This window comes from Lytechinus pictus, chromosome 16 (genome assembly GCF_037042905.1).
Source record: "Lytechinus pictus isolate F3 Inbred chromosome 16, Lp3.0, whole genome shotgun sequence".
NCBI classification, from domain to species: Eukaryota; Metazoa; Echinodermata; class Echinoidea; order Temnopleuroida; family Toxopneustidae; genus Lytechinus; species Lytechinus pictus.
Window position 1 is genome coordinate 10,098,361 of NC_087260.1, and position 27,827 is coordinate 10,126,187.

Consider the following 27,827-nt stretch of genomic DNA (forward strand, 5'->3'; position numbering starts at 1 on the left):
TGTTAGGAAAAGAATACATTTATGCAGTATAAAGAGTATTCATTCCTAAGTTTTTCGAATGTGCTCGCTCAACCATGAAATGTTTAAGTTCGGAAAGTGTGTGGTGATAGATAATGATGGATGATAAAAACAACAGCAATTAAAGTCACATTTTAAACCGAATCTGCCCCCAATATTCACTTTATTACCCTTTAAAATGAGTCTGTGACATTGAAAATACCAATTTTCCCATTTTGATGCGTGCTCATTCATCCATAAATAAACGAATCGATTTCATTTTTGCACAGAATTCTGCCCATAGGTTGATTCAATTCAATTGATAAACATAACTGCCAAATAACATTGCTAAAGACAGCCTTGAAAAAATTTCCACCATATTGAATAAGGGGTTACTTATTGTTAAACATAATTATGCACCCATAATGTACACAAGTCTATGAGAAAGGAAGTCAAAATGTTAGAAAATATGAAATGAGGGTTTGTTTCATGGACGGTTTTTGTTACTTCTGCCAACAGTTATTTCATGAAACTTCGCACATGGCTTCAGAGCAACACTATCCAAAAGGGGTGCACACCAAAATAACCATTCGATACGGCACAGAGTAGGGCAAAGGCCTTGAACTTTCTTCTCATTTGCATAATTTTCGAATAGTGTGTGCTCACTGATACATGAAACATCGGGATTTTCATAAAACTCCAATCAAATGAATTATGCAGGGAGGCTTGTTACAGATATCCATAATTACAAATTGCATTTTTCCCAATAACGTAAAAAAGAGCTAATCAAATTCCACATGTTCATTCAAGCGTGAATGTTTAAGTAAACGCCTTTGAATAACGAAAAAGTTGAGAAAATCTTATTTTCAGTACCAAAATGAAACAATACTTGCCTATGATATTTGAAAATCGTATTTTTGTTTTCAATAAATGTTCATTGAACCGTGAAACGATGAATATTATTGAAGATACTCTTCCCAAAAATAATTGTCATCATATTCTACCATTTTTATTTATAGAAATGTGTAAAAAAATCAAATTATAGCAAATTAGGACTTGTGTTTATTCAACCATTAAATTTAGCCAAAAAGTTGTATCGTCTTTTAGAAAGTACCTTTTACAAGCCTTCTATTTTTCATGATGAGGATGTGGAATTAGTTCCAATAAAATGGAATCAAAGTCATGATATTTGGCTTGTGACTTTTGAAAAGTGACATTTTTGCCTTCTGACGGTGCTCACTGAAGCATGACGTAAAGTACGTCAATAACATTTACTCAGAGGGTAGCTTATAAAATAACCTACACGCTCATGTAAAAATACATTAAAAATTCGCATTGGTTCGGAAATTATTTTGTTGTGTGTGTATAGTTGAGGCTGATCCGATCAATCGTAACTCTTTCTAAAGGCCCTTTCACAATTGACGTACGACCATTTGCGACCTTTTGGTCGTGCGACAGGCTGCAACAGGCATTAATCGCTAGTCATCTCATAAGATCGCACAGAGGCTTTCACAGTTGCAACAGCTGTCGTACAACAAAAACAACCAGTAAACCCCGTTGCACGAGTAATTCGCATATGCTCTTATCGTGCTCGTGCGATCACATGCGAGTGTTGCACGAGGAATGGCGAGTGGAACGGTCGCATACATGCGAATGAAACGTAGTGCAATGTTGTAAGCCGTTGCGATCGGTCTTGCAACAGTCTTATGGCCCATATTATTATCGCAACCAGTCGCAAGACAGGTCTCTGTACATGTAGGTCGCTTGCACATGTGCAAGTGTTGCACGACCTCCGGTGAAGTAAATGCGACTACTTAGTTGTGCCACCTCTCGCACCAAGTCGTACAACGTTGAACAACACTTGCACGATGATCGCCCGACCGATGGTACGACCCCGGGTACGGCCTGATGCGAGTGAATCGATCGTATTTGATCGCGTTCGGATTTTGAACATGTTCAAAGTTCAGATGTGACCAGTCACGACTACCTCGAGTTCGTGCAACCGTCTACAACGACTGCGAGTGCTCGCAAGACACCAAGAGATCGATCGTGCAACAACAAGAAAAAACTGTTGCAGGCGGTCGTAAACTGGTCGGACGTCAATTGTGAAAGGGGCTGAACGGTCGCATACATGCGAATGCAACGGTAGTGGAATGTAGTAAGCCGTAATTTCGATCGGTCTTGCAACAGTCTCATATTATCGCACCCAGTCGCAAGACTGGTCTCAGTATGTCTCCAGCACATGTGCAAGTGTTGTACGACCTCCAGTCGACTAAATGCGACTATACTTAGTTGTGCCACCTCTCGCACCAAGTCGTACAACGTTGAACAACACTCACACGATGATCGCCCGACCGATGGTACGACCTGTTGCGAGTGAATCAATCGTATCTGATCGCGTTTGGATTTTGAACATGTTCAAAGTTCAGATGCGACCAGTCACGATCACCTCCGACCACCTCGAGTTTGTGCGATCGTCTACAACGACTGCGAGTGCTCGCAAGACACCAAGGGATCGATCGTGCAACTACAAGAAAAAACTGTTGCAGGTGGTCGTAAACAGGTCGTACGTCAATTGTGAAAGGGGCTTAACACGGGGCCCAGACCTCATCCATATATGGATATATATAAATGTATATATTTAATTTGTGTTTTGTGTTGATATTAATGGATTCGATCATATATCATTTGTGCTTGTTCATATAGAGTTTTATTAGCTTCAATAGGTATGCATGTAACCATTTAGTTGACTTGTACGTTATACATATAATAAAAATCTTATCTATTTTCAGGTATTATACGTCGTCATCCTCCGACATGAAGGTGAGTGTTCATTTTCATGTTTGTATAAATTTATACGCCATGAGATATTATCAAGCAGGATCCTTTTCCAACAACAAAAAAATACTAAAAGGGGGAAAACCATAAACAGTTTATATTTTCTTGGTCTACTTTTCTGGTAGCCTAATGCCAATCAGTCTAATCCCATATAGATCTACTACTATTTCTCAATCTAGTGCTATTTTAACACACTTTTCTATGATGAAATGTTAAAGGGATGGTCCAGACTGGAAATATTTATATTTCAATAAATAGAGTAAAATTCACAAAGCAAAATGCTGAAAATTTGTTCAAAATCGGATAAAAAAAGTTATTGAATTTTAAAGATTTGCATTATTCCGGTAAAACAGTTCTAGGCATTCGCTGATGTGATTTACGGTGCAACGTGTATAGTATTATAGAAACAGTGGATAGAAGAAGAAAAGAAATGGATAGGCGAGACAATGGAAATTTGAGAGTAGAGTAATCTTTCTTGAATGTAGTCCTGAAAAGGACTGTAAACCAGAAGAGATTGATGAGTTGAAACAGCTTGAGTAGTAGGATGGATGGGGAGATGCTGGCTTGAGTCGGCAAGTAGAGATGAAGAGTAGAAATAGTAGAGAGACTCGACGTTTCGGGCGGGTTGACTGTCCGTCTTCAGGAAAGATTTCTTTACTCTCAAATTTCCACTTTCTCGCCTATCCATTTCTTTTCTTCTTCTATCCACTGTTTTTGTAATACTCCACATGGTGTACCGTTAACCGCATCAGCGATTGTATATGCCACCATGCAAACATTCAAACCACACCAATTCTAGGCATGTCTTGATGAATATTCATTAGGTGGGCTGATGATGTCATATCCCCTTTTGTATTTTATTATATGAAATTAGGTTTATTCAAACATTTTCAACCAAAAACTAAAATAATTGTATTGACAACTGATTAAGTGCATAAGTTATTAATTGCCGGAACTTATTTCATCAAAATTGAGACACAATATACATATGTATGAAAAAAGAAACTTTTATGATTTCATAACATAAGACGAAGGAAAGTGGGGATGTGACATCATCAGCCAAGCTAATGAATATTCAGGACAATGTGCATATAACTGTTTTCTAAAAAATATTGTTAAACTTTAAAATTCAGTAAGTTTTTGATGAATTTCTCATAATTTTGCTCTGTGAATTTTATTGTATTTATGTAGATATAAATATTTTCAGCCCGGACCATCCCTTTAACACCTAAGACACCCTTCCTATTAGAGAGAGAAAGGGAGAGAGCATAAGCGTATTTCGGCGCCACAAAATGCGTCGAAAATTCGGAATATACTTTATAATTTAAAAAATGATTTTTTGGAACTTAATGCATTACTTTTAAAAGATAGAAAAATTGGCATATTATATGTATATATATATATATATATATATATATATATATATAGTCAAATGATCTGCTCGGAGATTATAAATAGGTTCAAACAAAGAAAAGTATAAAAACTCCGTGGACAGTAATATTTTAACGAATTTTCGCCCATAGGGCTTTGTCAAGTTATGACAAATTTATTAGATTGCGTCAAAATAATGCATCATAAAAATGCGCGGTATCCAAGCAGTGAGCAAAAGCGCACAAAGGATATTTGTTTTCTTCTTTTTTTATTTTTATTTTTTTCTTTTACCTTCTCTTCCTTGTCTTTCTTTCCTGTTCTCTCTCCTTTTCTTTTTTCTTCTCTTTTTTTCTTTTCTTCTTCTCTTCTTTTTTTCTTTCTTCCTTATCTCCCTCCTTCTCACCCACTCTCTCTTCTTCTTTCTCTCACGCGCTCTCTCTCATTTTCTCTCTATCTACTTCTCCTACTGTCTTCTTTCGTTTCCCCTTTATGACGTATCCTTTTCGTCATCCTTTGTGCGCTTTTGCTCACTGCTTGGATACCGCGCATTTTTATGATGCATTATTTTGACGCAATCTAATAAATTTGTCATAACTTGACAAAGCCCTATGGGCGAAAATTCGTTAAAATATTACTGTCCACGGAGTTTTTATACTTTTCTTTGTTTGAACCTATATATATATATATATATACAGTGCGTCCCAGAAAAAACGAAACCGAGATTTAGCGATGATTTATCATAACTTAATGATAAATAAAATAGACAAATGACCAACCAATGTAAAGCTTAGAATCTCCTCTTTCATCTGGTATTACTTAGATTATTCCTCATTCACGCATGATTGAGCAAAAATAATTCGAAGAAAGGATGCCAAAAACTCATTTGGCGGGGGGAATCTGAATTTCAAAAAGAAAATCACATGACTAAAAAGTTCAATATATTCTCTTTTCTTTGATACCTAAATCACAGAAAATGGTAAAGTAGTAAAAAAGTTATGATCCCTCGAAACAATGCTTGTATTTCCATAATTTCATAAAATAAACGTGTTTTCCCTGGTTTCCCACTGAAGCTATCGCGCCGTAACAAAAGACTTAATGCATGGCTGATCGTCAACAAAACGGAGTGTCGAGTGAGTTTGAACGCTAGCCTGTAAAACCTCTTCATTTTAAGAAATTATTGAAATTCAAGCCTTATTTCAAATAACCAGAACTTTGTTATTTCTTGACCATGTTCTGTGATTGAGGTATCAAATTAAAGAGCAGATATTGAACTTTTTTAAAATGTGGTTTTCTTTTTAAAACCCAGATACGGCCCGCCAAGTGACTTTTTGGTATCCCCTTTTCAAATTGTTTTTGCTCACTCATGCCTGAATGAGAAATAATCTAAGTAATTTCAGATGAAAGAGGAGTTTCTAAGCTTTAAAATGGTAGGTCATTTGTCTATTGTATTTGCGATTAAGTTATGATAAATCATCGATAAATCTCGGTTTCGTTTTTTGTGGGACGCACTGTATATATATATATATATATATATATATAGAAATAGTCTGCTTCGGCATAAGGAATAAAATAATCACAAAAGGTTTAGTAAATGCCGTAAAAATAAAATTGTAGATTTTAAAAGGAGCATAGCTCTCAAAAATGAAAGGTAAAGTCACACTCTTCGTCAGTGCCCATGATGTGACAAAAAAAAAAGAGAAGAGAATTCAAAATCCGATTCTGAAACAGTCGTGAAAAACACGTCTGTTCATGAGCATACGGATTGTGAAACTCACCTTTCAAAGAAATCAATGCGCTGAAGATGGAGGAAGCGCACTGTAAAAGACGCATCTAAAGACGCGTTACCATGACTGCAAGATGACAATGGCGAATCTCCGGCTCCAAAACAGGAAAATCTGAAAAGGGCCTCACCGCCAACAGTCGAAGTTTAGCAGTAAAAAGTACCTGAGTAAAATAGAAATAGTCTGCTTCGGCATAAGGAATAAAATAATCACAAAAGGTTTAGTAAATGCCGTAAAAATAAAATCGTAGATTTTAAAAGGAGCATAGCTCTCAAAAATGAAAGGTAAAGTCACACTCTTCGTCAGTGCCCATGATGTGACAAAAAAAAAAGAGAATTCAAAATCCGTTTCTGAAACAGTCGTGAAAAACACGTCTGTTCATGAGCATACGGATTGTGAAACTCACCTTTCAAAGAAATCAATGCGCTGAAGATGGAGGAAGCGCACTGTAAAATTTTGAATTCTCTTTTTTTTGTCACATCATGGGCACTGACGAAGAGTGTGACTTTACCTTTCATTTTTGAGAGCTATGCTCCTTTTAAAATCTACGATTTTATTTTTACGGCATTTACTAAACCTTTTGTGATTATATATATATATATATATATATATATATATATGAAGAGTTTAGCTGCAAAGTGGGTTAGGTCCACTTCGGGCCATTCCGAGAAGAAAAAACATGTTTTTAATTCTCACTTATTGTAATATTCTTATGAGAAACTAAATTGTCATGATGTACTACCCTATCATGTGAACATAAATTTGGGTATGAAATAAATTTACCTGTCTTCAGTTTTATGTTCTATGAATTCTCTTAAAAATTATTATTGTGGACCTAAACCCCTTTTCAAGCAAACTAAAATGAATCCAATCAATAGGTAATTTTTCTTTGCCACCTTTATTCATGTTTTCATGTGAATTTCAAATTTTCGTTGTTTTCATCAGCGTGACTAAAAATGTTGAGGTTTTGAGACAGAAAACAATAAAATTTATTTACAATTGACCTAATCCCTTTTGACAAATGAGCTCAGTGAAGAGTTTGTTTGCAAAAGCGGTTAGGTCCACTCCAAGAAAATCATTTTTTTTATTCTCCCATATTGCAATATTCTTATGCGAAATTAAATTTTCATGATACCCTACCATGGAAACATAAAATTGGGTATAAAAGAAATATACCTGTCTTCATATATTTTTTTTGATATTCTTTTCTGTGTGGTCCTAACCCCTTTTGCAACTAAACTGAAATGGACCTACATGTAACTCATTTTGAAAAAAAAATTCTTTGCCATTTAAGATCACTTTTTAATGGGAATTTCAACTTTTCTTTGGTATAATCTTACTGAACTACTAAAAATCTATATATTGAGACAAAAAAATCTAATTTGATGAAAATTGGACCTAACCCCTTTTGCAATTGAGCTCTTCAATTATATATGTATATATTTATATATCAGATTATGAATGAATTAAACTGTCCCTCCTGGACAGTGATTTTGAACATCCCGTTTTCATAGTATAGTCGAATCCATTTTTTTTTTCAGTCTTGAGATATCAGGAAGCTTTTGCGCCGTGAGGCACGACGGATTCCAGAAAACATCAAATGGATTACAAATGTCAGTCAAAAAACAATGTATAGCTGGGAAGTCTTTGTCGAAGAAGATTGGTGAACTAGAACAAGACTTTCGTCCAAAGTTTCAAAGCTGACGAAGAATTGCAAATTAGTCGTTTGTCCAGAGTCATGGACGAAACTGCTGTTCTGATTCACCAAATTTCGACAAAGACTTGAGTTATTCAATGTCATAAGGGGCATTTGACAATAATTTTCTATGTTCTTGAATACGTCGTGATTCATGTAAACGAAAATTCCTATATGTTTCCAACTTGAAAAGAAAAATGCCCACACTGCGTCCAATGAATCATTTTCTGTTTCTGTTTCTGTTTGTGGTAACTCCCGTATAGGAACTCGGCAGGACAGCATTTTGCTGGTAAACGCCAAGCTGGTATATAACCAATTACCTATAAAACGTTTTACGACTAGGTTAATCAGTCATAGTGGCTGACGTTATAGACGACAGATATCACTCTCGGGCCTTTTTATCAAAGTGGAGACAATGGCAGAGTTGGGATTCGAACTCACAACCTTGCGATTATGAGTCCAATGCGCTAACCACTGGACCACACGACCCGTGTCTCCAGTTCTCACTCTTAAGGTGGCAATATAATTAGTTTCACTGCGGGTAGGGGCGGTGTTTCAGAATGACATGTGGAACCCTGTGATTCTTTAAGTATTGAAAAAGGGGAAGAAATAGAATCAGAGAAGAAAGAGAAGCATGCTAATGAAGGTTTTGGTCACGTAACTATAACCCTGTACCTCTTATCAGAATACCCTTATGCTCCCCGCTCACTGGGGAAATGGAAGTTAACCCTAATTCTCCCGGGGGGCCATAATGGCTCCCCCCCCCCTCGACAATTTTCGCGATATATCTGTTGCGCGAAATTTTTTGACCTCGCCGCTCACTGAGTTTTTTACTTTTAAGTCTCGCGCAAATTTTGAGACCAAATTTGTGACGCCCAGGTACGCGGTTACTACATTACGCAACATTATATAAGTGCATGTCGGACCAAAATTGCTCAAAAACGTGATTTCATGTACAAATCCAATGCAAATTGTGTATTTAGCCAAAATTCATAAATGTATCATTATTTCTACTTTTACTGATTAAACTTAATTAATTTTGCATTGTTTATGATCAGAATTAAGTCTGGAACGATTTCCATTGAAAATCAATAAAAAACAAAAAGTAAAAAAACAAGGAAATACATAAGAAATTCATAAAACAATAAAATACATAAGAAATTGATTTCCAAACCGAAGTTTTTTTTTATTGAGGTTGTTAAGAATGCTACAAAGATTATTTTTACCAAAAATTAGCATTCTAGGAGCTTTATTTAGTGAATTAGAGCAAAAAGTATGATTTATGCATAAATTAGCATAATTAATTCATATAAAATAAAATCTAATTATTTTGGAAAATTTCACCATACAGCCTTGTAGATTACATCACACACTACCAGCGTGCAAATTTTTGCGTCGCTCGCGCGATCGGCGGCCGAGATCTTAAGGGGGGCCATAATCCCCCCCCCCCCCCGGGAATGACAAGAATCAAAATACCCCGGGAGATTTAGGGTTAAGGGCATTCCAAATGCACTTGCAATTATTAAGTTTCGTTCATATTTTAGGTGTATCCTCTGAAGTCGAAACCAAATGTGAAAATGGACACAGATCCCAAACTTTTCAGTTGACTTGTCCTGCAGACCACAAGATCGTTATAATATACGGTATCTGTGTGCTGGTGAAAAATTGTGAATCCTTTGAAGAGTCTATGATAACATCCTGTGGTCCCGTCACTAATAAGGTAAGTTCATATCTAGACTAGTAACGTTAAATTATTTTAAACTTGCACCCTCTGGAAACCATCTGAAATATATCTAGTCGAATTCGACTTATGCACTTCTTAAAGATATTCCCAGATATCGTAACAGGCTAGTATTTTGTTCATGAACAATGATGCATGCTTCAACTAGGGTACTCCCCGGTACTCCAGGCTAGAAATAATATGCTTTTAACAGGTAAATAAAAGTCAGACAATCAAAACACTGAAAAGAGGATTAAAATTGGCCGAGGAATATGATTTTAAAAAGTTATGGCATATTCAAGATTTGCATTACTTTGGTGAAACAGATCTATGTAGTGTCTTTAAGAATATCCAATGAGCAAACTGATGATGTTATATGCCCACGTGTTCTTTTGCATTTTATTACATTGAATTATGTTAATTCATTTTTTTTTCCTCCAAGAACATAACAAAGATGGACCGAGAACTGATTTGATTCACTACATATTAATTGCTGCAACTTATTTTTATGTATGGGAAGACATGTCCTTCTCACATGCATGAAAAAATAAATGATTATGATTTCTTGTAATAACATGATTAAAGAGAAAGTGGGGATGTAACATCATCAGCCCACGAATTCATCATGACCATTTGCGTATTACTTTTGTTTTTACAAAATAATGCTAAATTAAAAAAATAGATAAATTCGTTATTTGTAATCAAAATTTGATAAAAATTTCAGCAATTTGTTTGGCGAATTTTACTTTATTTATTTTTATATATAATTATTTTCAGCCCGGAGAACCCTCTTTACTTACCCAACTTATGAATTTTAGAAAGAACGTTATTCATATTATGTACGCCCTACTCTGTTAGAAATTTTATCCTTAAAATAAATGAAGTTCCTGCAGCAGAGTCTCGAGAACGCATGTGATCTTACCAGATTGCGTACTCTTACAGGAAATTGGTATTTGGTGTATGGAATCTTACAAATTTCCTTAAATAAAACACCCTTTTCCCCTTTTTAAACAGACCCGTTCTGTTAAATTGCAGAAAATTGCTGTTTATGAATTTACAGAATGATTCTGTTATTGCTTTCTGCAAAATCTTCCTAATTTTCGGTAAAAAAACGATTGTTCTTAACAGTGTATCATATATTATCCTTTTTTCACGTCGAATAAAAATCCACCCCAGGGATAATACGGATAATTTTATTCTTGATATTTTCTTGAATCTATAGTTACATATTTCAGCATTGATACTGATAACGTACGTAAATATATGTTTTCATTAAAGATCCATTTATTAGCTTCTCTAGTATAAAGGTAAGGGTGAAAATTGTGTAATTTAACGGTCAAGTCCAACTGAAATTGATTTGAATCAATTGAGAAAAATCAGAAAAGCATAATGCTGAAAATTTCATCAAAATCGGATGTAAAATAGGAAAGTTATGACATTTCAAAGTTTCGTTTATTTTTCACAAAATAGTTATATGCACAATTTGGAAACATGCGAATGAGAGAATCGGTGATGTCCCTCACTCACCATTGCTCACTATTTCTTTTTTATTATTATTATTATTTGAATTATACAATACTTAATTTGTACAGATTTGACCATAAGGACCAACTTGACTGTCCCATAAAATATAAAACAATGGTAATTCCATATGTTCAGGGAGAAAAAAATTTTGTTTCACAGGACAATGAGAAGATAATTAAAATATTTCATGTAATAAAATGCAAAAGAAATAGTGAGTGAGTGATGTCATCAGTTCCCTCATTTGCATACCGAGCGAGATGTGAATATAACTGTTTTGTGAAATTAAGCGAAACTATAAAACTTTATTTTACATCCACTTTTGATGAGATTCTCAGTGTCAAAATCATTTCTTTTGTTGGGGGTGGACTTGTCCTTTAACATTACCGTGCCTAGGGCAGGGTTAATATTTATCCATTGAAAATATATTTTGTTCTTCATCACGCTTTGCACTTCAGACCACACAATGGAACACTATCTGTGATCATGCCTCTCCTGGGCAATGTGAAATTACTTGTACAGGAAGTTCCTTACACTGCTCTGGAGAAGCTTCCTACGCGTCTCTGGAGTATAACTGTGAGTATAAATGTCTTCTGCAGAAGATGCTCCATTTCATTCGAGCCTTGCACATATGTCGAATACAGTGACACAGATCCCCCATACCCCAATTTGTTTTAATGGTTCCATGGTAATAGTTCCACTATTAATTCCATACACCAATCAAATGAGTAACTGCAACTCTGGATTTAACTCTATACCCGACCCCAAACCATAAAGCTACATAAAACCCTCGATGCCTCACCGAAACAGCCAATAGAGGGCATGAGTCAATCGGTGACGACAGGTTTCGCCTGATGTGAATCATTTTCTGCTAAACTGTAGATGAAAAATAATATTTACCTGTGTATCTTAATTGATGATGTATTCGCATCTATAATCAAATAATTGGATAATATCAGGGATGAAGGTGATAAGATATTTATTTTAGGTGACGCGTAATTTTACCCGAAATATTAAAGGGCGATTACTCAAACATATAATATACATATTGTTTTAATTGCATTAGCATATAATAACGCACACTCCACATCCGATTCTTGAACAGTTGAAAGACCCTCAATAATTGCCTTGGTTGGGTTCGAATCATGCCAAAGGAACCTTGTTTAGATATTTCCAAACTAATTCCCGGGTTTATGTGTGTGATTCGTATATCATCCTTTCTTCAATATGTTCGTTAAAAACTATTCCAATCGTGTGGATAGTTACAGACTAATGCCCTCATCGATGTCGATTATTTATTACATTCGGATGGTTTGTATATCACCCATCAAGTAATACAAACTCATACCATATTCTTCGCTCATAGGTGAATGGATGGGGACGGGTGACCCTCCAACCACAGGAACTACTTCAGCAATGGTAAATAACGTTTCGTTCTACTCGTCCGTCCCTTTCTTCGTGTTCTTGTCTTTCTATTTCGGCACCATAATCACCATCACTATCACCACAACCACCACCAGTGAGCGCGAACTATGAGCTGACAATAAGATATTCCTACCTATTTAAATACATTAAATGATATACGAGCGCAAAGCGCTAACTGAATTTTAAAAAAAATTGTGTTTAAAGACAGTTGATGCGTTTGAATATTTTTGCCTAAAAAACTGGACGATCTGTGGTCATTTTAATTAAAGAATAAGATAAATATGACAATGAGTAATATTTTTTCATATTTAGAAGACCATGAAAAGAATTGGTATCTTCCTAAATAAATGAGATGAGCGCTAAGAGTGAGCTGATTTTTTTTATATTCCAATCCAAAAACAAGACCTTTTATTGATGCGTTTGAATAAAGAACACTTTTTTTCAATAAAACAATGCAAGCGCTAAGCGCAAACTAATTTTTTCACACCCTTAAGGGACCATTTAGGCGCAAAATAATGAAGAAATCGTGAATATGATGCCTATCAAACTCAACAATAATGCGAATGCAAAGCGCGAGACGAAAACATTTGATACACTAACCTGAAAACTGGACATTATTTTTATAGGATCTTCTCCACCTTCCTCTTTTATACTTCTTCTTCTTAATTCTTCTTATTTTAGTTATTTTTTCTTATTTTATTTATTTTTCTTCTTTTTCGTTTCCTCTTAATTATTCTTCATCTTCTCCTCTTCTTCCTCTTCATCTTCTTCTTTATGTTATTGTTCTTCTTCTTTTCCTCATGCTTTCCCTTCTCCTCTCTTCCTCTTTTTTTCTTCTTCTTCTCTTCAATCTTCTTCTTTTTCTCCTTCTTCCAAACATTATGCATGTGCAAGTACAAAGAATAATGTTAACCCTAAGAAAATTAAAAAGTTTACTAATTTTATACATTTTAAACAAGGAAATCTATTTATCTCTTTGATTTTGCAGGCCCCTGTCACTACGCAACCAGGTAATTGCATTTTTAATATTTCTAATCTTTGAAGATAGTACCAATTACATATTTCATCATTATTGCTTGAATCGAAGTTCAACAATCATCAGAGTGGTGATCCTAATCAAGTGATTGACTGAAATGGCTTCTGATGATCGTCTGCGTTCGCGGAGCGAGGATGGAGCGGGGGTGGCCGCATCCTTTCGAGAAACTTGGGGGGCGGGTGTGCTTTCGCGAAAGGGTAGGTTGGGGAAGAGGAGTCAGATTAACGCACCTTTTTGAGACAGCGGGGAGCTTTTTACGAAAGGCTGTGCTGAGTAGGACTGTCAGTTTGTTATTTGTGTGTAGATCTGTGTACGTTTTGTGAGGGTAAGGAGGCCTAAATGAATTGAGGGTGTGTGGGGGTGTGCATAGGTGCGCTTTAGATTGATATTGTTGAATAATGATATTTGGGGTTCATTCAATAAATGTATCAGGGGAAGTTTGCTGGGTGGGGGGTCAAGCAATATCCAGGTTACTTCATCATGTTCATGGTATATGAACGGATTTTAAAATTATATTTTGCGCATATGCGGGTTGGTCCAGGGGCGCGCTCAAGGGGGGAGTGGTTCTGTTGCGGTACCCGGAGCCTCTCGAGATTTAGATATTTTTTAGCCAAATTCAGGACGGGTATAGGTTTTACACAACAGATTGCTTCAACAACGTAAAGTTTAGTCAATGTGGCTAGGTCCATACAGTGGCCCGTAAAAATGCAGCCCGGCCGTTGCAGATTAGAGATTCAGAGCTCCTGCCGGTGTCTGGCGGGCCGGGTTGGAGCCCCTGGAAAGTTTAGAGACCAATGTGAACATGGTGAAAATGCCAATATGGAAATGACAAAGCTGCTTCTAATCCGCGTAGCAGCTTTATAAAAGACATACAAAAGCTCGTATACAATTAATGTACACTGTTAGAAAATTTATCCTTAAAATAAAAGAAGTTCCTGCAGCAGAGTTTCGAGAACACCTGTAATCTTACCAGATTGCGTAATCTTACAGGAAATTGGTATTTGGTGCATGGAATCTTACAAATTTCCTTAAATAAAACACCCTTTTCCCCTTTTTAAACAGACCTGTTCTGTTAAATTGCAGAAAATTCATGTTTTATGATTTTACAGAATGATTATGTTATTGCTTTCTGCAAAATCTTCTTTTTTTCTGTAAATTTAGAGTTTTTTTAACAGTGTAGAAAAATGTATTTACGACTGACTGCATTGACCACAATATACAATCAATCGCTAACATCAATCGCTAACAATAATGTCCAAAAGGACATCATTTCCTTTTTTCTTAACATCCATTACGTTCTCTTTCAGCATGTGACACGGATCAAATTGAATTCAAAGGATCTTGTTACAGGTTTTTTCACCAGAAACATGAGGAATCAGACTTTTACTCTGCCCAATCCTCGTGCGAGAAGCTTGGCATGCATGTGGTCAAAATCGAATCTCAGGAAGAACAAGATTTCTTAGATGGGAAGATAACAGACAGTAGCGCCTCTGGTAAGGGATACTGGATAGGGTTAAGTGCAGTGAATTGGCTCGATGGCACACATCTTACTTACGACAAATTTGGTAGTTTGCGTCACGCCTTTGATGACGGTTCACAATGCTTTAGGTTGTATCCCTCAGATTTCGTGTGGTACGACGAAATATGCTCCGAAGAACAGCATTTTATCTGCGAAGCAGAAGGTGGTAAGTAAAGATTTTCAGAAAATTTTGAAAAGTAAGGGCACACAATCACGGGCGGATCTAAGGGGGGCACAGCCGGCCCTTGCCGTCTCCCGCCCCCCCCCCTTTGACATGCAATTTTTTTTATGTAAAAAGCCGTTAAAACACAGGTGGGTCCCCCCCCCCCCGTTTTTTAAAGTGAAGAACTTTTTTTCTCTCTCTCTCTCTCTCCTGCTTGTCTGATTATTTTCGTGAACGAAATTTCATTCGTTTTTGGTTGAAAACTTTGTCTCTTTTTTGTATTTTGGCTTGTCAAATTCTTTCGTGGACAAAAATTTCCTTCATTTTCGGTTGAAATCTTTTTTTTTTTTGCTTGTCAATTTTTTCCACAGAAAATGTGCGCCCCCCCCCCCCCCTTCGGAAAATCCTGGATCCGACCCTGCCAATAATATCATGCAGGCTTAACTTGTGGGAGGGGCACCGGCGACGATTTTTGTCAGGGGCCGGAAGCGAGTAATAAATTTGAGAGAATTCAAAGTTTTGAAAGTTTGCAAAAGAACAAGACAATATAATGTAAGAATGAAAAAAATCCCGTTTTCACATAAAGTCACCATAACCATAAAAAGGCTGATGAACTATAATATATGAGGGACACATTGAAAAATGCGTTATTTATTAAACACGTTATTTATTTGCCCTTTCACTTCTCCTACTGATAATACGTATATGTTGTTATATATAGTTAAATTACAGTTTAGTAGTATTAAGACCACCACATATCGACCACCTATTTTGAAACCGACCACCTTGCGAGCATTAAAAGTATTGGTGCCATGAGCCTAATTACATCAGGACGGCTAAAGATATTCGTTCGACCCAACCCATTCGAATTTTTTAAATTTGATATTGCTGATTGACAAAAGTGTATGAATATGATTCAAAATCTAACACTGATTCTAGAAATGGTAACTACTGAACTTCCTTTGCCCAAATTGGGAAGATATATCAATGATTTGGAACTATTTTTTGACTGGCGGAAGAATTGGGGCTATTCTACTGTTCCAGTTGATGAATTTGATCCCATCATAGTTATCTTCATAAATGGCGATTTATTTTTAAAATGAGCCAGCTACGATACCCTTCTCTGGTCAGATATGGAATGTCAGATATATATCCTATCCAAAGGTAGTAAACATTCGACCCTCTAATTTCACATTATTTTTTTATGAATTTGTCTTAAGTGCCATTTTAACACACAAGTCTATGGGGAATGTTTTACGCGCGTGAGACCTATAGGTAATACAGGCGAGTTCCCTATAGTGGATGGAATACCTGCCCAAACTCCTCAGTAGCAAACAATTTCTAACTGATATCAATATGTTTAGTCATCAAGTGGTGCAAAAAATGAATTTATTGGCTTAGCAAGGCTATATATCAGGTAAAGTTAGTAGGTATGTGTATGTAAGCCTAGGAATGCATATAGACTGGTCAATGAGAGTCTATAGTCGATTTGACATTTTTCGAACCTAGAAATGTTCTTTCCGATGAAGTTTTTTTCTTGATTCGTGTTCCTATGGGGTCCTAGAACAAATTCAGCTTTGTTGCCCAAAGTTGCCGGTTGGGCAATTTTGCTAATTTGCATAAATCCAAAATTGCCGCCACATGCCATCTTAAAAACCTAACTTTTGATCCCCTTGCCCTAAAATGATGAGGAATGTCTCCTTTTATGGGTTCAGGGGTGTGTAGAATCCATTTCTATAATCATTTTTGCAATATAAGGTCATCTTCAGGTCAAATCCAAGATGGCCGCCAGATGCCATCTTGAAAAATTGAATTTGAACCCCTTGCCCCAGTATGATGAGTAGTACCTGTGTTTAGTGCTTTAGGGGTGTGTGAAATCTCTTTCTGTTATCTATTTTGCAATATAAGGTTATCTTTAGGTCAAATCCAAGATGGCCGCCAGATGACGCCATCTTGAAATATTAACTTTTGAACCCTTTGCTCCAGAAGCATGAATAATAACTATATTCGTGAGTCATTTGGTATGTTGATTCAATTTCTGATGTAATTTTGCAACAAAGAATAATCTTCAGATCTAATCCAAGATGGCCGCCAAGCGCCATCTTGAAAAATTACTTTCCGAGGCTTGTAGTGTAAGAACTTATGTAAGGGGATTTCAGTAAGAATACTGTTTTTTTTTTATTAATTCTCAATTTTTAGCTCAAGGGGAAGCAGATCTGAGATGTTGTCAGACGTTCGACATTTACTGCTCACCTAAAAGAGAATCCTCTTTATGTTTCGGCTATGATAAATTTTGTATTTGTATTTTTTTAAATGTCCATCCATACTTTTGTACTGAAGAGGCTGTAAAGTCTTATTTGAATTTGAAATATTTTCACTAAATCAAAGTGTCCAATGATAGGTAGGCATCAGTTCGTCTCAAAAGACGATGGTGTAGCGCGCTAGGTATTACATTTTCGAGAGTGGTTGTAGAGCTCCGCTCTAGAGTGGCAGTCTCTAAAGCAAAGTTTGTACAGATGAGTGAGCATGGCGCTGAGACAGGTTCAGATGGAGATGCTGCCCTAGCCTTCCTATTTGGTCCTTGGCCTGCCAATGTAGAATTCCGATTATTTTCTGACGTCTTGACCCCTGTACTTAGTAGCTCTCGATAGATGGCGAATATCATCTACATCTTCACAAGTGTTAGTGTTTATGCCGGCAAGTTTTATGTCACGTTTGCAGGTGTGTTTATAACGGAGGTGATCTATCAGGGGACCAGTCACACAGCTCACCTTACATTGGCGAATCCCTTCAAGGATTTACTAAAGTTTCATCCGGCGAACATGAGTCATAAGCTGGGGATGCCAGCATGTTCGTGCGCTGAAGGGCCTTATATTCCGGGCTTGTATTTTTCACTCTGTCCTGCCATTTAATGTGTAGGATACGTCCGAGGCAGCTGGCATGGAAGGTGTTTAGCCGCTTTTCTTGATCGGCGTACGTTTTCCAGGACTTATTTCCGTTCAGGGGCTTAGCCATGGTTGTGACAGAGTTTCCTATCCTGGTGCTTATCTCATTGTCCAGTGAAAGGGAACTAGAGACAGATAGTCAATGCAAGGTTGGTAAGGAGTCCACCACAACCAAACGAGTGTGTGGTGTTGATAGAGATATCTGGAGGACAGTCAGTGTCTTGAGTCGATCAGGATTTCTGTCTTACAGGCTGATGGGTCATCCAAACTCCTTCCATCATGTAGGGGCCTACATGCAAAAAACAGGCGGCTGTATGACTAGGTCTTGTAGGCCTACTCCAGCTTCTTTATGAAAGGCAGGGGCGACATCTCACGAATGAGAACCATCCTGACCATTGTTTTGGCACGTAGCCGGTCGATGTTGAAGAGTTTCCCATCTGCTCTGGTACGGATATGTAGATGCATTCTGTGCATTCGCCAAGTGCATACTGGGGAAGCATGGAGAAGAAGATTCTGAATGTCAGGGCCAGGCGCAGCCTAATTGCTTCACGCCACTGCTCACAGGAACTGAGGGAAGCTACAAGATGTTCCAGCATTGTAGCAAACTGTTGACATGGAATGATATGACCATGGATCAGTCTTGGGGAGCCTGTCTTCTACAGGAGGCTAAAAAGTGCACTCGTGCTGACCAAGTCAAAGGCTTTTGTCAGGACGAAAAGTCCAATGATAATTATAAAGGAAGGTAATACGTTAACAGATTTTCTGAAAAATACTGAGAAATCACTATTTAGTTAAAAATAATACTTTGAAGTCCTTTCACTAGAAAAATATGGCTGGACATAAAAAAATAACTATGAGAACTCCCGAAATAGGTCATAGCCCAAACCTTGAATGGTTTCATTCCAAGGTGAGCGGTAAATGACAAAATATATCAACCATCTTACCATATCAGTCCTTACTTTATTGACCACTGAAAATGGAGAAATTAAAAGAAATGAATCATTCTTACTGAAATACCCTTACATGAGCTCCTACACATAATAGTAATCTCTTTAGGACAGCATGTCCGATTTTTGGGAGAGTACTTCTTCAAGGTTCAATAGTCTCGGGGGATAGTTTTTTTTTCATATGGCGTTTACCGGCCACCTTTTTTTTTCCTTTATCTGAATGATCCTATATTGCAAAATTATTAACAGAAATGGAATCAACATATCAAATAACTCACGAAAAGAGGTATTATTCATGATTCTTGGACAAAGGGTTCAGAAGTAAATTTTTTTTCAAAATGGTATCACCTGGCGGCCATCTTGGATTTGACCTGAAGATGACATTATATTGCAAAATAGATAGCAGAAAGAGATTCTACACACCCCAAAACCCCTAAACAGAGGTATTACTCGTCATTATGGGGCAAGGGGATCAAAAGTCAATTTTTCAAGATGGCATCTGGCGGCCATCTTTGATTTGACATGAAGATGACCTTATATTGCAAAAATGATTATAGAAATGGATTCTACACACTCCTAAACCCCTAAAGAGAGTCATTACTCATCATTTTGGGGCAAGGGGTTCAAAAGTTAAGTTTTTAAGATGGCATCTGGCGGCCATTGTGGATATATGCAAATTAGCAAAATTGCCCAAAGGGCAACTTTGGGCAACCAAGCTGAATTTGTTTTAGGACCCCATAGGAACACGAATCAAGAAAAAAACTTCATCGGAAAGAACTTTTCTAGGTTGGTGTATTGAGCCTATATGGGACTGTCAAATCTACTACTAGGCCTCTTTTATGTTTTGATGCATCATTGGTTTGTGCTAGTGTATGATCACCTACTTAATGTTAGAAAGGCCTTTACAAATTGCTCATGTTAAAATTGTTCTTTGGAATGGGGTAGAGAGGAAATATAACTTTGTGAACTTTACTGAAGAGAACTAGAGTGGTACCTTCAAGAAGGTATTTAGAAAAAGGCACAGAGTAAGGTAAGGTATCTAATAGTGCTCAACTAAGGAGGGAGGGGGGTGGCTGTGTGCTCCAATCTTAGTCTAGCCCCCCCCCTCCACTTTATAAGCCATGCCATTTATAAAATTTTCTTTCTTTCTTTCTTTCTCTCTCTCTCTCTCTCTTTCTATCTATTTATGTATCTCTTCCTTCTTACATCTGATAGGCAATAGCCCTAGGAAGATTTTGATATAATAGGTCAAGTGCAAATGTACTAAAGTAATATGTTCTCATTCTTTTATTATTTCCTCATTCAATCTCATGTATATCTGGTAATTATGTTTGGGGCAGTTCTGGTATCCCGATATCTACACAAAATTTACATACACCTTTATATTACAAGGAGAATAGGGGCCTATATATATTGTCATTGCATTCACTCATTGGGCTATATGCAGGTAGGATATGTAGACATCCATATAATGAATATAACATGTATGAGTAACACATTAAAATGGGTCATTGCATAGAAAATAGGCATTTTCAATGCATTTCTTTGTGCTAGTGTGAGTGTACAGATATAAAATAATAGCAAAGTAGCTATTAAAAAAATAAAATTCATAGGTCATATAATATAGGTGCCATGAGCCTAATTACATCAGGACGGCTAAAGATATTCGTTCGACCCACCCATTCGAATTTTTTAAATTTGATATTGCTGATTGACAAAAGTGTATGAATGATTCAAAATCTAACACTGATTCTAGAAATGGTAACTACTGAACTTCCTTTGCCCAAATTGGGAAGATATATCAATGATTTGGAACTATTTTTTGACTGGCGGAAGAATTGGGGCTATTTTACTGTTTCAGTTGATGAATTTGATCCCATCATAGTTATCTTCATAAATGGCGATTTATTTTTAAAATGAGCCGGCTACGATACCCTTCTCTGGTCAGATATGGAATGTCAGATATATATCCTATCCAAAGGTAGTAAACATTCGACCCTCTAATTTCACATTTATTTTTTATGAATTTTTCTTAAGTGCCATTTTAACACACAAGTCTATGGGGAATGTTTTACGCGCGTGAGACCTATTGCGTATTACAAACGATACGCGCGGGAGGCGAATTTTTAAACCGTAGGATGGCCACTAAAGAATCATGAATTATTCATGAGCGATTCGTTTCGCAATCCGTCTAGCTCAATACACTAGTCTGTAATAGAGGCCGTGTTTATTGTGAGCGTTTAAATGCTGGTTATGTTATGACAGTTCTTTCGTCTTGAATTATATTCTTTTCTCATCTTGATAAAAAAGAATATCGTAGTTATTAATGCAAGATTAAATCTAGATCTACTACGAAATATCTCGCCGCACAAAATATGAATTGATATTTTAAGGACTAGAAAGCAAAGGCTATATGGATAAATCGAGGTTACACAGCTGAACTCGCGCCTGATTTGTGGGAAGTTTTGATGCGCGGGAGAGTAGGCGCAGTGTCCATAAGAACGTAGTTGAAAAAAATAGGAATAAAAAATTGAAATGCTGGATGACGAAAGGACTGTTACAGTCTATTCGACATAAGAATAAATTATATAAATGGTATATACGTAATCCGTCAGATGAAAATGCTTCCGTTTATAAAAATTATCGTAATTTACTCACAGCGCTAATTCCTAAAACAAAATCACAATATTTTCATAATGAATTTTTACTCAATAAATCCAATATTAATCGCACTTGGAAAGCAATTAATTTACTACTTAATAAAAGTAAACCAAGTGAAAATTCTGTGTTTAAACATAACGGGAAAACTGTTACAGAACCGAGCATCATATCGAATTCGTTTAATAACTTTTTTACTAATATCGGTCCATCTTTTGCAAACAGAATCCCTGAAACTCAAACGGACTATTTGAAGTTTATCAATGATCCACCAACTGACTCCTTGTATTTGTATCCCACCTCGGAGAATGAGATTTGTAACATTGTTAAAACATTTAAAAACAATAAAGCGGCTGGTTTGGATGAATATAGTCCAAGAGTCATCAAACAAGTCGTACCATATATTTGTGGACCTTTGTGTCATATATTTAATTTGTCTTTATCAAAAGGAATATTTCCTCATGAATTAAAAAAGGCCAAAGTAACACCAATTTTTAAATCTGGGGACAAAGGTGAATTTACGAACTACAGACCTATTTCTGTTTTATCTGTTTTTTCTAAGTTATTAGAGCGTATTGTTTACAAGAGGACTTTCGAATTTCTTGATAAATGTTCTATTCTTTATGAAAATCAATTTGGGTTTCGTAAAGATTATTCCACAAGCATGGCTCTTACAAGTCTCTCTAGTAAAATAATAGATGCTTTTGAAAATAATGAGTTCGCAATTTGAGTTTTCATCGACCTATCCAAAGCCTTTGATACAATTAACCATAACATATTACTATCTAAATTAAATCGTTACGGCATACGTGGTATTGCTTATAATTGGTTCACTAGCTATCTTAATAATCGTTTACAATGTACTAAATACAAATCGTGTGTGTCAGACTTTAAGACAATAACCTGTGGAATTCCCCAGGGCAGTCTCCTCGGCCCATTGTTATTTATATTATATATTAATGATCTTTATAAATCAGCAATTGAGCTATCCTTTATATTATACGCCGATGATACAAATATATTTCATAGCAATTCAAACTTGAACTCCCTTTGTGATATTGTGAATGCAAATCTTGTACATGTATGTGAATGGTTTAAGGCTAACAAATTATCTTTAAATGTCAAGAAATGTAACTACATGGTTTTTCATAATAGAAAGAATTTGAATGATGCATGTGTTATATTCGACAAGTAATATTACCACGGGTAGACAAGGCCAAGTTCCTTGGAATTTATTTTGATAGTTTTATGACATGGAAAGATCATATACATGAGGTCGAAAGTAAAGTATCCAAAACATTGGTATTATATCTAGAATTAAATATCTCTTGCCAAGTCACATTCTACGTATGTTATATTGTGCTCTGATACTTCCATATTTCTCGTATTGTAATATTATTTGGGCCAACTCCTGTAAGTCTAGCATCCTAAAGCTTATAATACTGCAAAAGAGGATTGTTCGTATTATATCTGGATTACATTTTCAATCTCACACAAATCCTGTATTCAAAGAGTTAAAATTATTGAAATTTAGCGATATTAATTTGCATCAGCAAAGTATTTTTATGTACAAAAGCATAAACAACATTTTCCCCTCTCAATTTAGTAATCTCTGTCATTTTAACTGCAATTCGGATATTCATAAGTATAGCACAAGAAGCGTTACCCAAATTCATTTACCAAAACATAGAACCCGAAGATTTCAATACGATATTCGCTACTCTGGGCCAAAATTTTGGAACAGTTTACCAGCCCGCCTACAAAACTCTCGTTCTTTGCAATCTTTCTCTTATAACATGTATAAAATGAAACTTTATTTAAATGCTCGCACTGACAGAGATCATTGACATGTTGACATGCTTGAACTACCTTCCATTTCTAATGTTAATTAATGCACATGCCTTACCTGTTGCTCTGCTAGACAAATATCACTCAAGCTCTTTATACATGTACCAATGTTACGTAATTGCGACCAGTTTACTCTGTTATTCAAATGAACTTATCTTCTAATGCCTACATTTCTTCTCCCTCTTCTCCATCTGTGTTTCTTTTTCTACTCTTAACTTTCTTATTTATATGCAATTACATATGATGTCATTACAGTACGTAACTTGTTATTTATTTGTATCTGGCGACCCCAACTCAAGCTCTGCTTTCCGGGTTTTCGCCTCCTTCAAAATTGTGTCGAAATATATACTGTATTCGTTACTATGTCAAATATTATTTTGTATCTGTTTGAAGGAAATAAATGTGATTTTCAAACAAATTCAATCAAAACGGGAAGAATCGATTTTACGAGAGAAAAAGTAGGGAGAATGGTGAAAATTTAGTAGAATTTATTAAAATTGTTTAGACTTGACCCGAAACCTGCCGAAAAAAACAGTTGTTCATACCAAGAAATCGGATAGGAAACGGCTTTAGAACAAATATCCGTCGTCAATCGTCGAATCATCGCAGTGGAAGTAGTGAGACGATCATTTACCATGTTGACATCATAAAACTGATTTGGAAGAGTCAAAATATTTCGCCACCGCGACAAGAATCGACGGTAAACTTAGTGTATCACGGGTGGTCGGTTTCAAAAGAGGGTGCAAATTGAGCAAATGTAAAATGGTCGTATTCGTTGTTCGCCAATATTTACGCGAATTGAATCGGAGTCGCCGATCGAAACATGGGAATCTGATCTGCTCAATGAGACGAAAACTGGGTAAAACTGATTAATATTTTTCGTAGTTACGATGCTTAGAAAATTAGGTGGTCGATAAGGCGTAGTTCCAACCATACGTTATATAAAGATGAATATATTAAAATTAAGTTCATGTTTTGGGGTCATTCTCTTCCCGTTTACAGATTGTGGCAGTCTCCCTTCAAATGGGCAACACCATAAACACAACGGATCTTGCTATTACATTTCTACAGAAAAATCTAACTTTTCAATTTCGGACTCAATCTGCCAGAAAAGTGGTATGCACCTCGTGTTCATAGAATCGGAGAGCGAGCAAAACTTCATAGAAACAACACTTAGTAGGGAAAAGTACTGGATTGGTTTAACAAGCACGGGCTGGGGTGAAGACGGTTCAGGACTTCCCTATAGCTACTTTGGCAATGGCAACGCCTTCGACCAAGGAAGGGTGTGTTTTCGCATGGACCCGAATCATAGCTTTAAGTGGCGTGGTAATAAATGTGATACCAAATATCATTACATATGTGAAAGAGAAGGAGGTAAGTAGAAACCTACACGGTACGTATCAAGGTTTTAATCGTATTATGTCTTTGACCATTAACATTCTCAGGCAAAATCCTGGAAACGCTTAAAGTTCAAAAACATCGCTTTGTTTGAAAAAAAAATGTTTATTTTATGTGATTGTAATCATTTTTGTTTGCATTTGAAATCAATAAAACAAACTTGAAACTAGGTATTATAAGAGAGAGAACAAAAAGGAAATTCATTATAATGCTATCCAGTGTGGAGGTGACCCCCCCCCCCCCCCAGGGGGGAAGGGGACACCACCATTGGCACTGAACAGCATCCGGTACAAAGAAAACGCATCAAAAAGGTTTTTTTACGCTCGTAAAAATGGAACGCACGGACCGCGAATAGAGTGTCAAAACGCCCCAAATGAGAAAAAAAAAATCAGTGTAAATCATGGTGGCCTAAACTGCAAATAGAGTATGTAATTTGTACGGACTACGACAGAAACCAGCCTGGCCCGAATCGCCCAATACAGCAATTTCAACTGTACTAGACAGACAGTGGCGTACCTAGGAGTTTCCACAGGGGGGGGGGCAAAACCGGCCGAAAATTTTGACAAGCAAAAAAAAAAAAAAAAAAAAAAAAAAGGTCTTCAATGAAAAATGTCCTCAATCGTACCAGAAAAAAATGTGACAAGCAAAAAAAAAAAGGGGGTTTTCAGGGTCTTCAAGCTCGTCAGAGGGGGGAAATAGGTATTCAAACTCGTCAGGGGGGGCAAAATAGGTTTTCAAGCTCGTCAGGGGGGGCAGACTGCACCCCTGCCCCCCCCCCCCCCCCCGTAGGTACGCTAGTGCAGACAGAGCGTCTGTGTTTTAGTGCTTGCAGCAGCAGTTGCCCCAGTCGTCGCTCCGAGGTCCAGTCATTCGGCGTGTTTCTTTAGAGAATCGTTAAAACGGTATATCTTTTCCGAAATCGCAAAATCGCCCTTAAAAAATTTTGGGAAAGACTGGTCAATGGGTTAATCGCAGGGTGAAACGTATTTAAAGTATGTTTTTTCCAAAGCTTTTTTTTTAAAGACTAGCCAAACGTATTTAGCATATGTCTTTTTTCCCCCGGTCATTCTGGCGACAACTTTTTTAGGGGCAAACATGTGTAAATAAAGCCCGCGAAAAACTTGTTTAGGGGATATTTTGCACACAGAGACAAACTCGTTTAGGGGTGTTTGGAAATAATTTGGCCATGCGTGTGTACAGCAATATATTTGACTGGATTTCAATATATTCAGTAGCAAAATAATTATCATTATCTATTATATTGATCATTAAATCAATTATTATGTTGGTCAACTTCGTTGAAGGTGAATCTTTTTAAGTCTCCAGCATGTCCTTCATATCCGTGATTCGTATGACCTTTCAAAATTCAAGTTCAAGTTCAAGTTTTATTTCATTTCTCAACTCAATACAAGATAAGAAATAATTACACAGATATAAAATGATAACCATACAAATCAATACAAAAGAATATACATTGCAAGCTATATTACTATACAAGAAAAGTAAATAAACGTTTATGGTGAACACTAAATAACGTGATAATCATATTAACCAATAATAAAATATACAATGGAAATAGAACAAAAATGTATGCCATTCTCGGTAAAAAAAAATATATAAATATTGCAAGGCTACCTTTATAACTCTGTTTTTTTTTCTCAATAAGTACGGTTGAGTAAATGGAGCGATCCACTAAAAAGCAGGGCTTGTTGAGTGTGCCTTTTCAAAGAGTAACATGTTTGTCGTGTTCAATAATTAGAATGATCCACACAATTTATTATTGGCTACCCACTCCTAAAATATAATTATCAATTGTTTGGAATTAAAAAAAAAAGCGTTGTGTAATTTGACTAGTTTACCATGAGATTATTATTTCGATATTTCAATAGCATAAATATTAACTAATTTCTTTTCTTCGAATATTAAGTCAACAGCAGCGAGGAACAGACTACCAAGAGTATTTTAACTTTGGTAAGTAAGCATTTTAATGTATTCATACCGAAGGCCAATTACTTAATACCCCCATCACACTTATTCGGAATCAGGAGGAATCAAGCAGAAGCTGGAACGAAAAAAATATTTTAAAAATCTAGATTTTTTTTGAGGAACTTATGAGTTCGCCAAACTGGAGTTGAAATTCAGTAAATTGACCAGGTGAATCATCATACACTAGTCAAAATGAACCGCAATGGAGTCAGATTGATAATTCGTGCTACATTCTTGGACATTCTAGGCGCATTCTAAATATTCTGACTGCATTCTGAGTGCATTCGAAATATTTTTGTCATTTCTTTTGGCCGTCCCGAAGGTTTTGGTCATGTTCAAAACATTCGAGGGGTATTTTCGAACGGTGTTCGAAGTAGATTTAAATAGCCAACTGGTGGTCGAACAATAGTCCTTTCATTCAGGCCAATTCTGCTTGATTCGGAATAAGTGTGATGGGGGCTTTAAGTGGGTTTATCCGGAATGAATTTAAATAAATGAATTGAATTCAATTCACCGGGAAAATCCCCCAAGATTTTATCAAAATCTGATCATTCTTAATTTTAACAATATATCGTGAAAACATTTATTTGCACGCCGTCATGAATATGCAGTAGGTGGACTGATGATGCTATATATTTCCCCATTTTTTATGTTCTTATGTCATTGAAATCATAATGTATTTCATATTTCCATTATGAAAATGCGGAATATATGTACGTCATGGGAAACATCTTTCATATGGAATAAATTATGATTTTTTTTACAAATATGTCTGTAAAAAAACTATGAACTTGTAGCAAAATAATTTGCATCAGGAATGCCGAATTGAAGTTCGACATAGGGGCACCGAATTGATGTTCTACCTAGGGGTGCCATATTGATGTTCAGCATAGCGGGCGCCGAATAGAGGTTCGACGTACGGGCGCCGGTTTGATCTTCAACCTGGGGGGGGCGCTAGATTGGTTCCGACCTAGGGGC

At 36.4% G+C, this 27,827-nt stretch overlaps 1 protein-coding gene across 1 annotated transcript in view; it reads left to right on the forward strand.

The window, feature by feature from the left end:
- The first annotated feature begins 2,786 nt into the window (after window positions 1-2,786).
- LOC129278860 (adhesion G protein-coupled receptor E3-like) overlaps window positions 2,787-27,827 on the forward strand; it is a 52,422-nt gene continuing 27,381 nt past the window's right edge. The window contains exons 1-8 of the mRNA XM_064111537.1: window positions 2,787-2,820; window positions 9,228-9,403; window positions 11,383-11,500; window positions 12,291-12,343; window positions 13,338-13,359; window positions 14,693-15,070; window positions 24,468-24,839; window positions 26,791-26,834. Of these exons, the coding sequence (XP_063967607.1) occupies window positions 9,371-9,403; window positions 11,383-11,500; window positions 12,291-12,343; window positions 13,338-13,359; window positions 14,693-15,070; window positions 24,468-24,839; window positions 26,791-26,834 (1,020 nt within the window). The 5' untranslated portion in view covers window positions 2,787-2,820; window positions 9,228-9,370. The remainder of the gene's footprint in view (window positions 2,821-9,227; window positions 9,404-11,382; window positions 11,501-12,290; window positions 12,344-13,337; window positions 13,360-14,692; window positions 15,071-24,467; window positions 24,840-26,790; window positions 26,835-27,827) is intronic.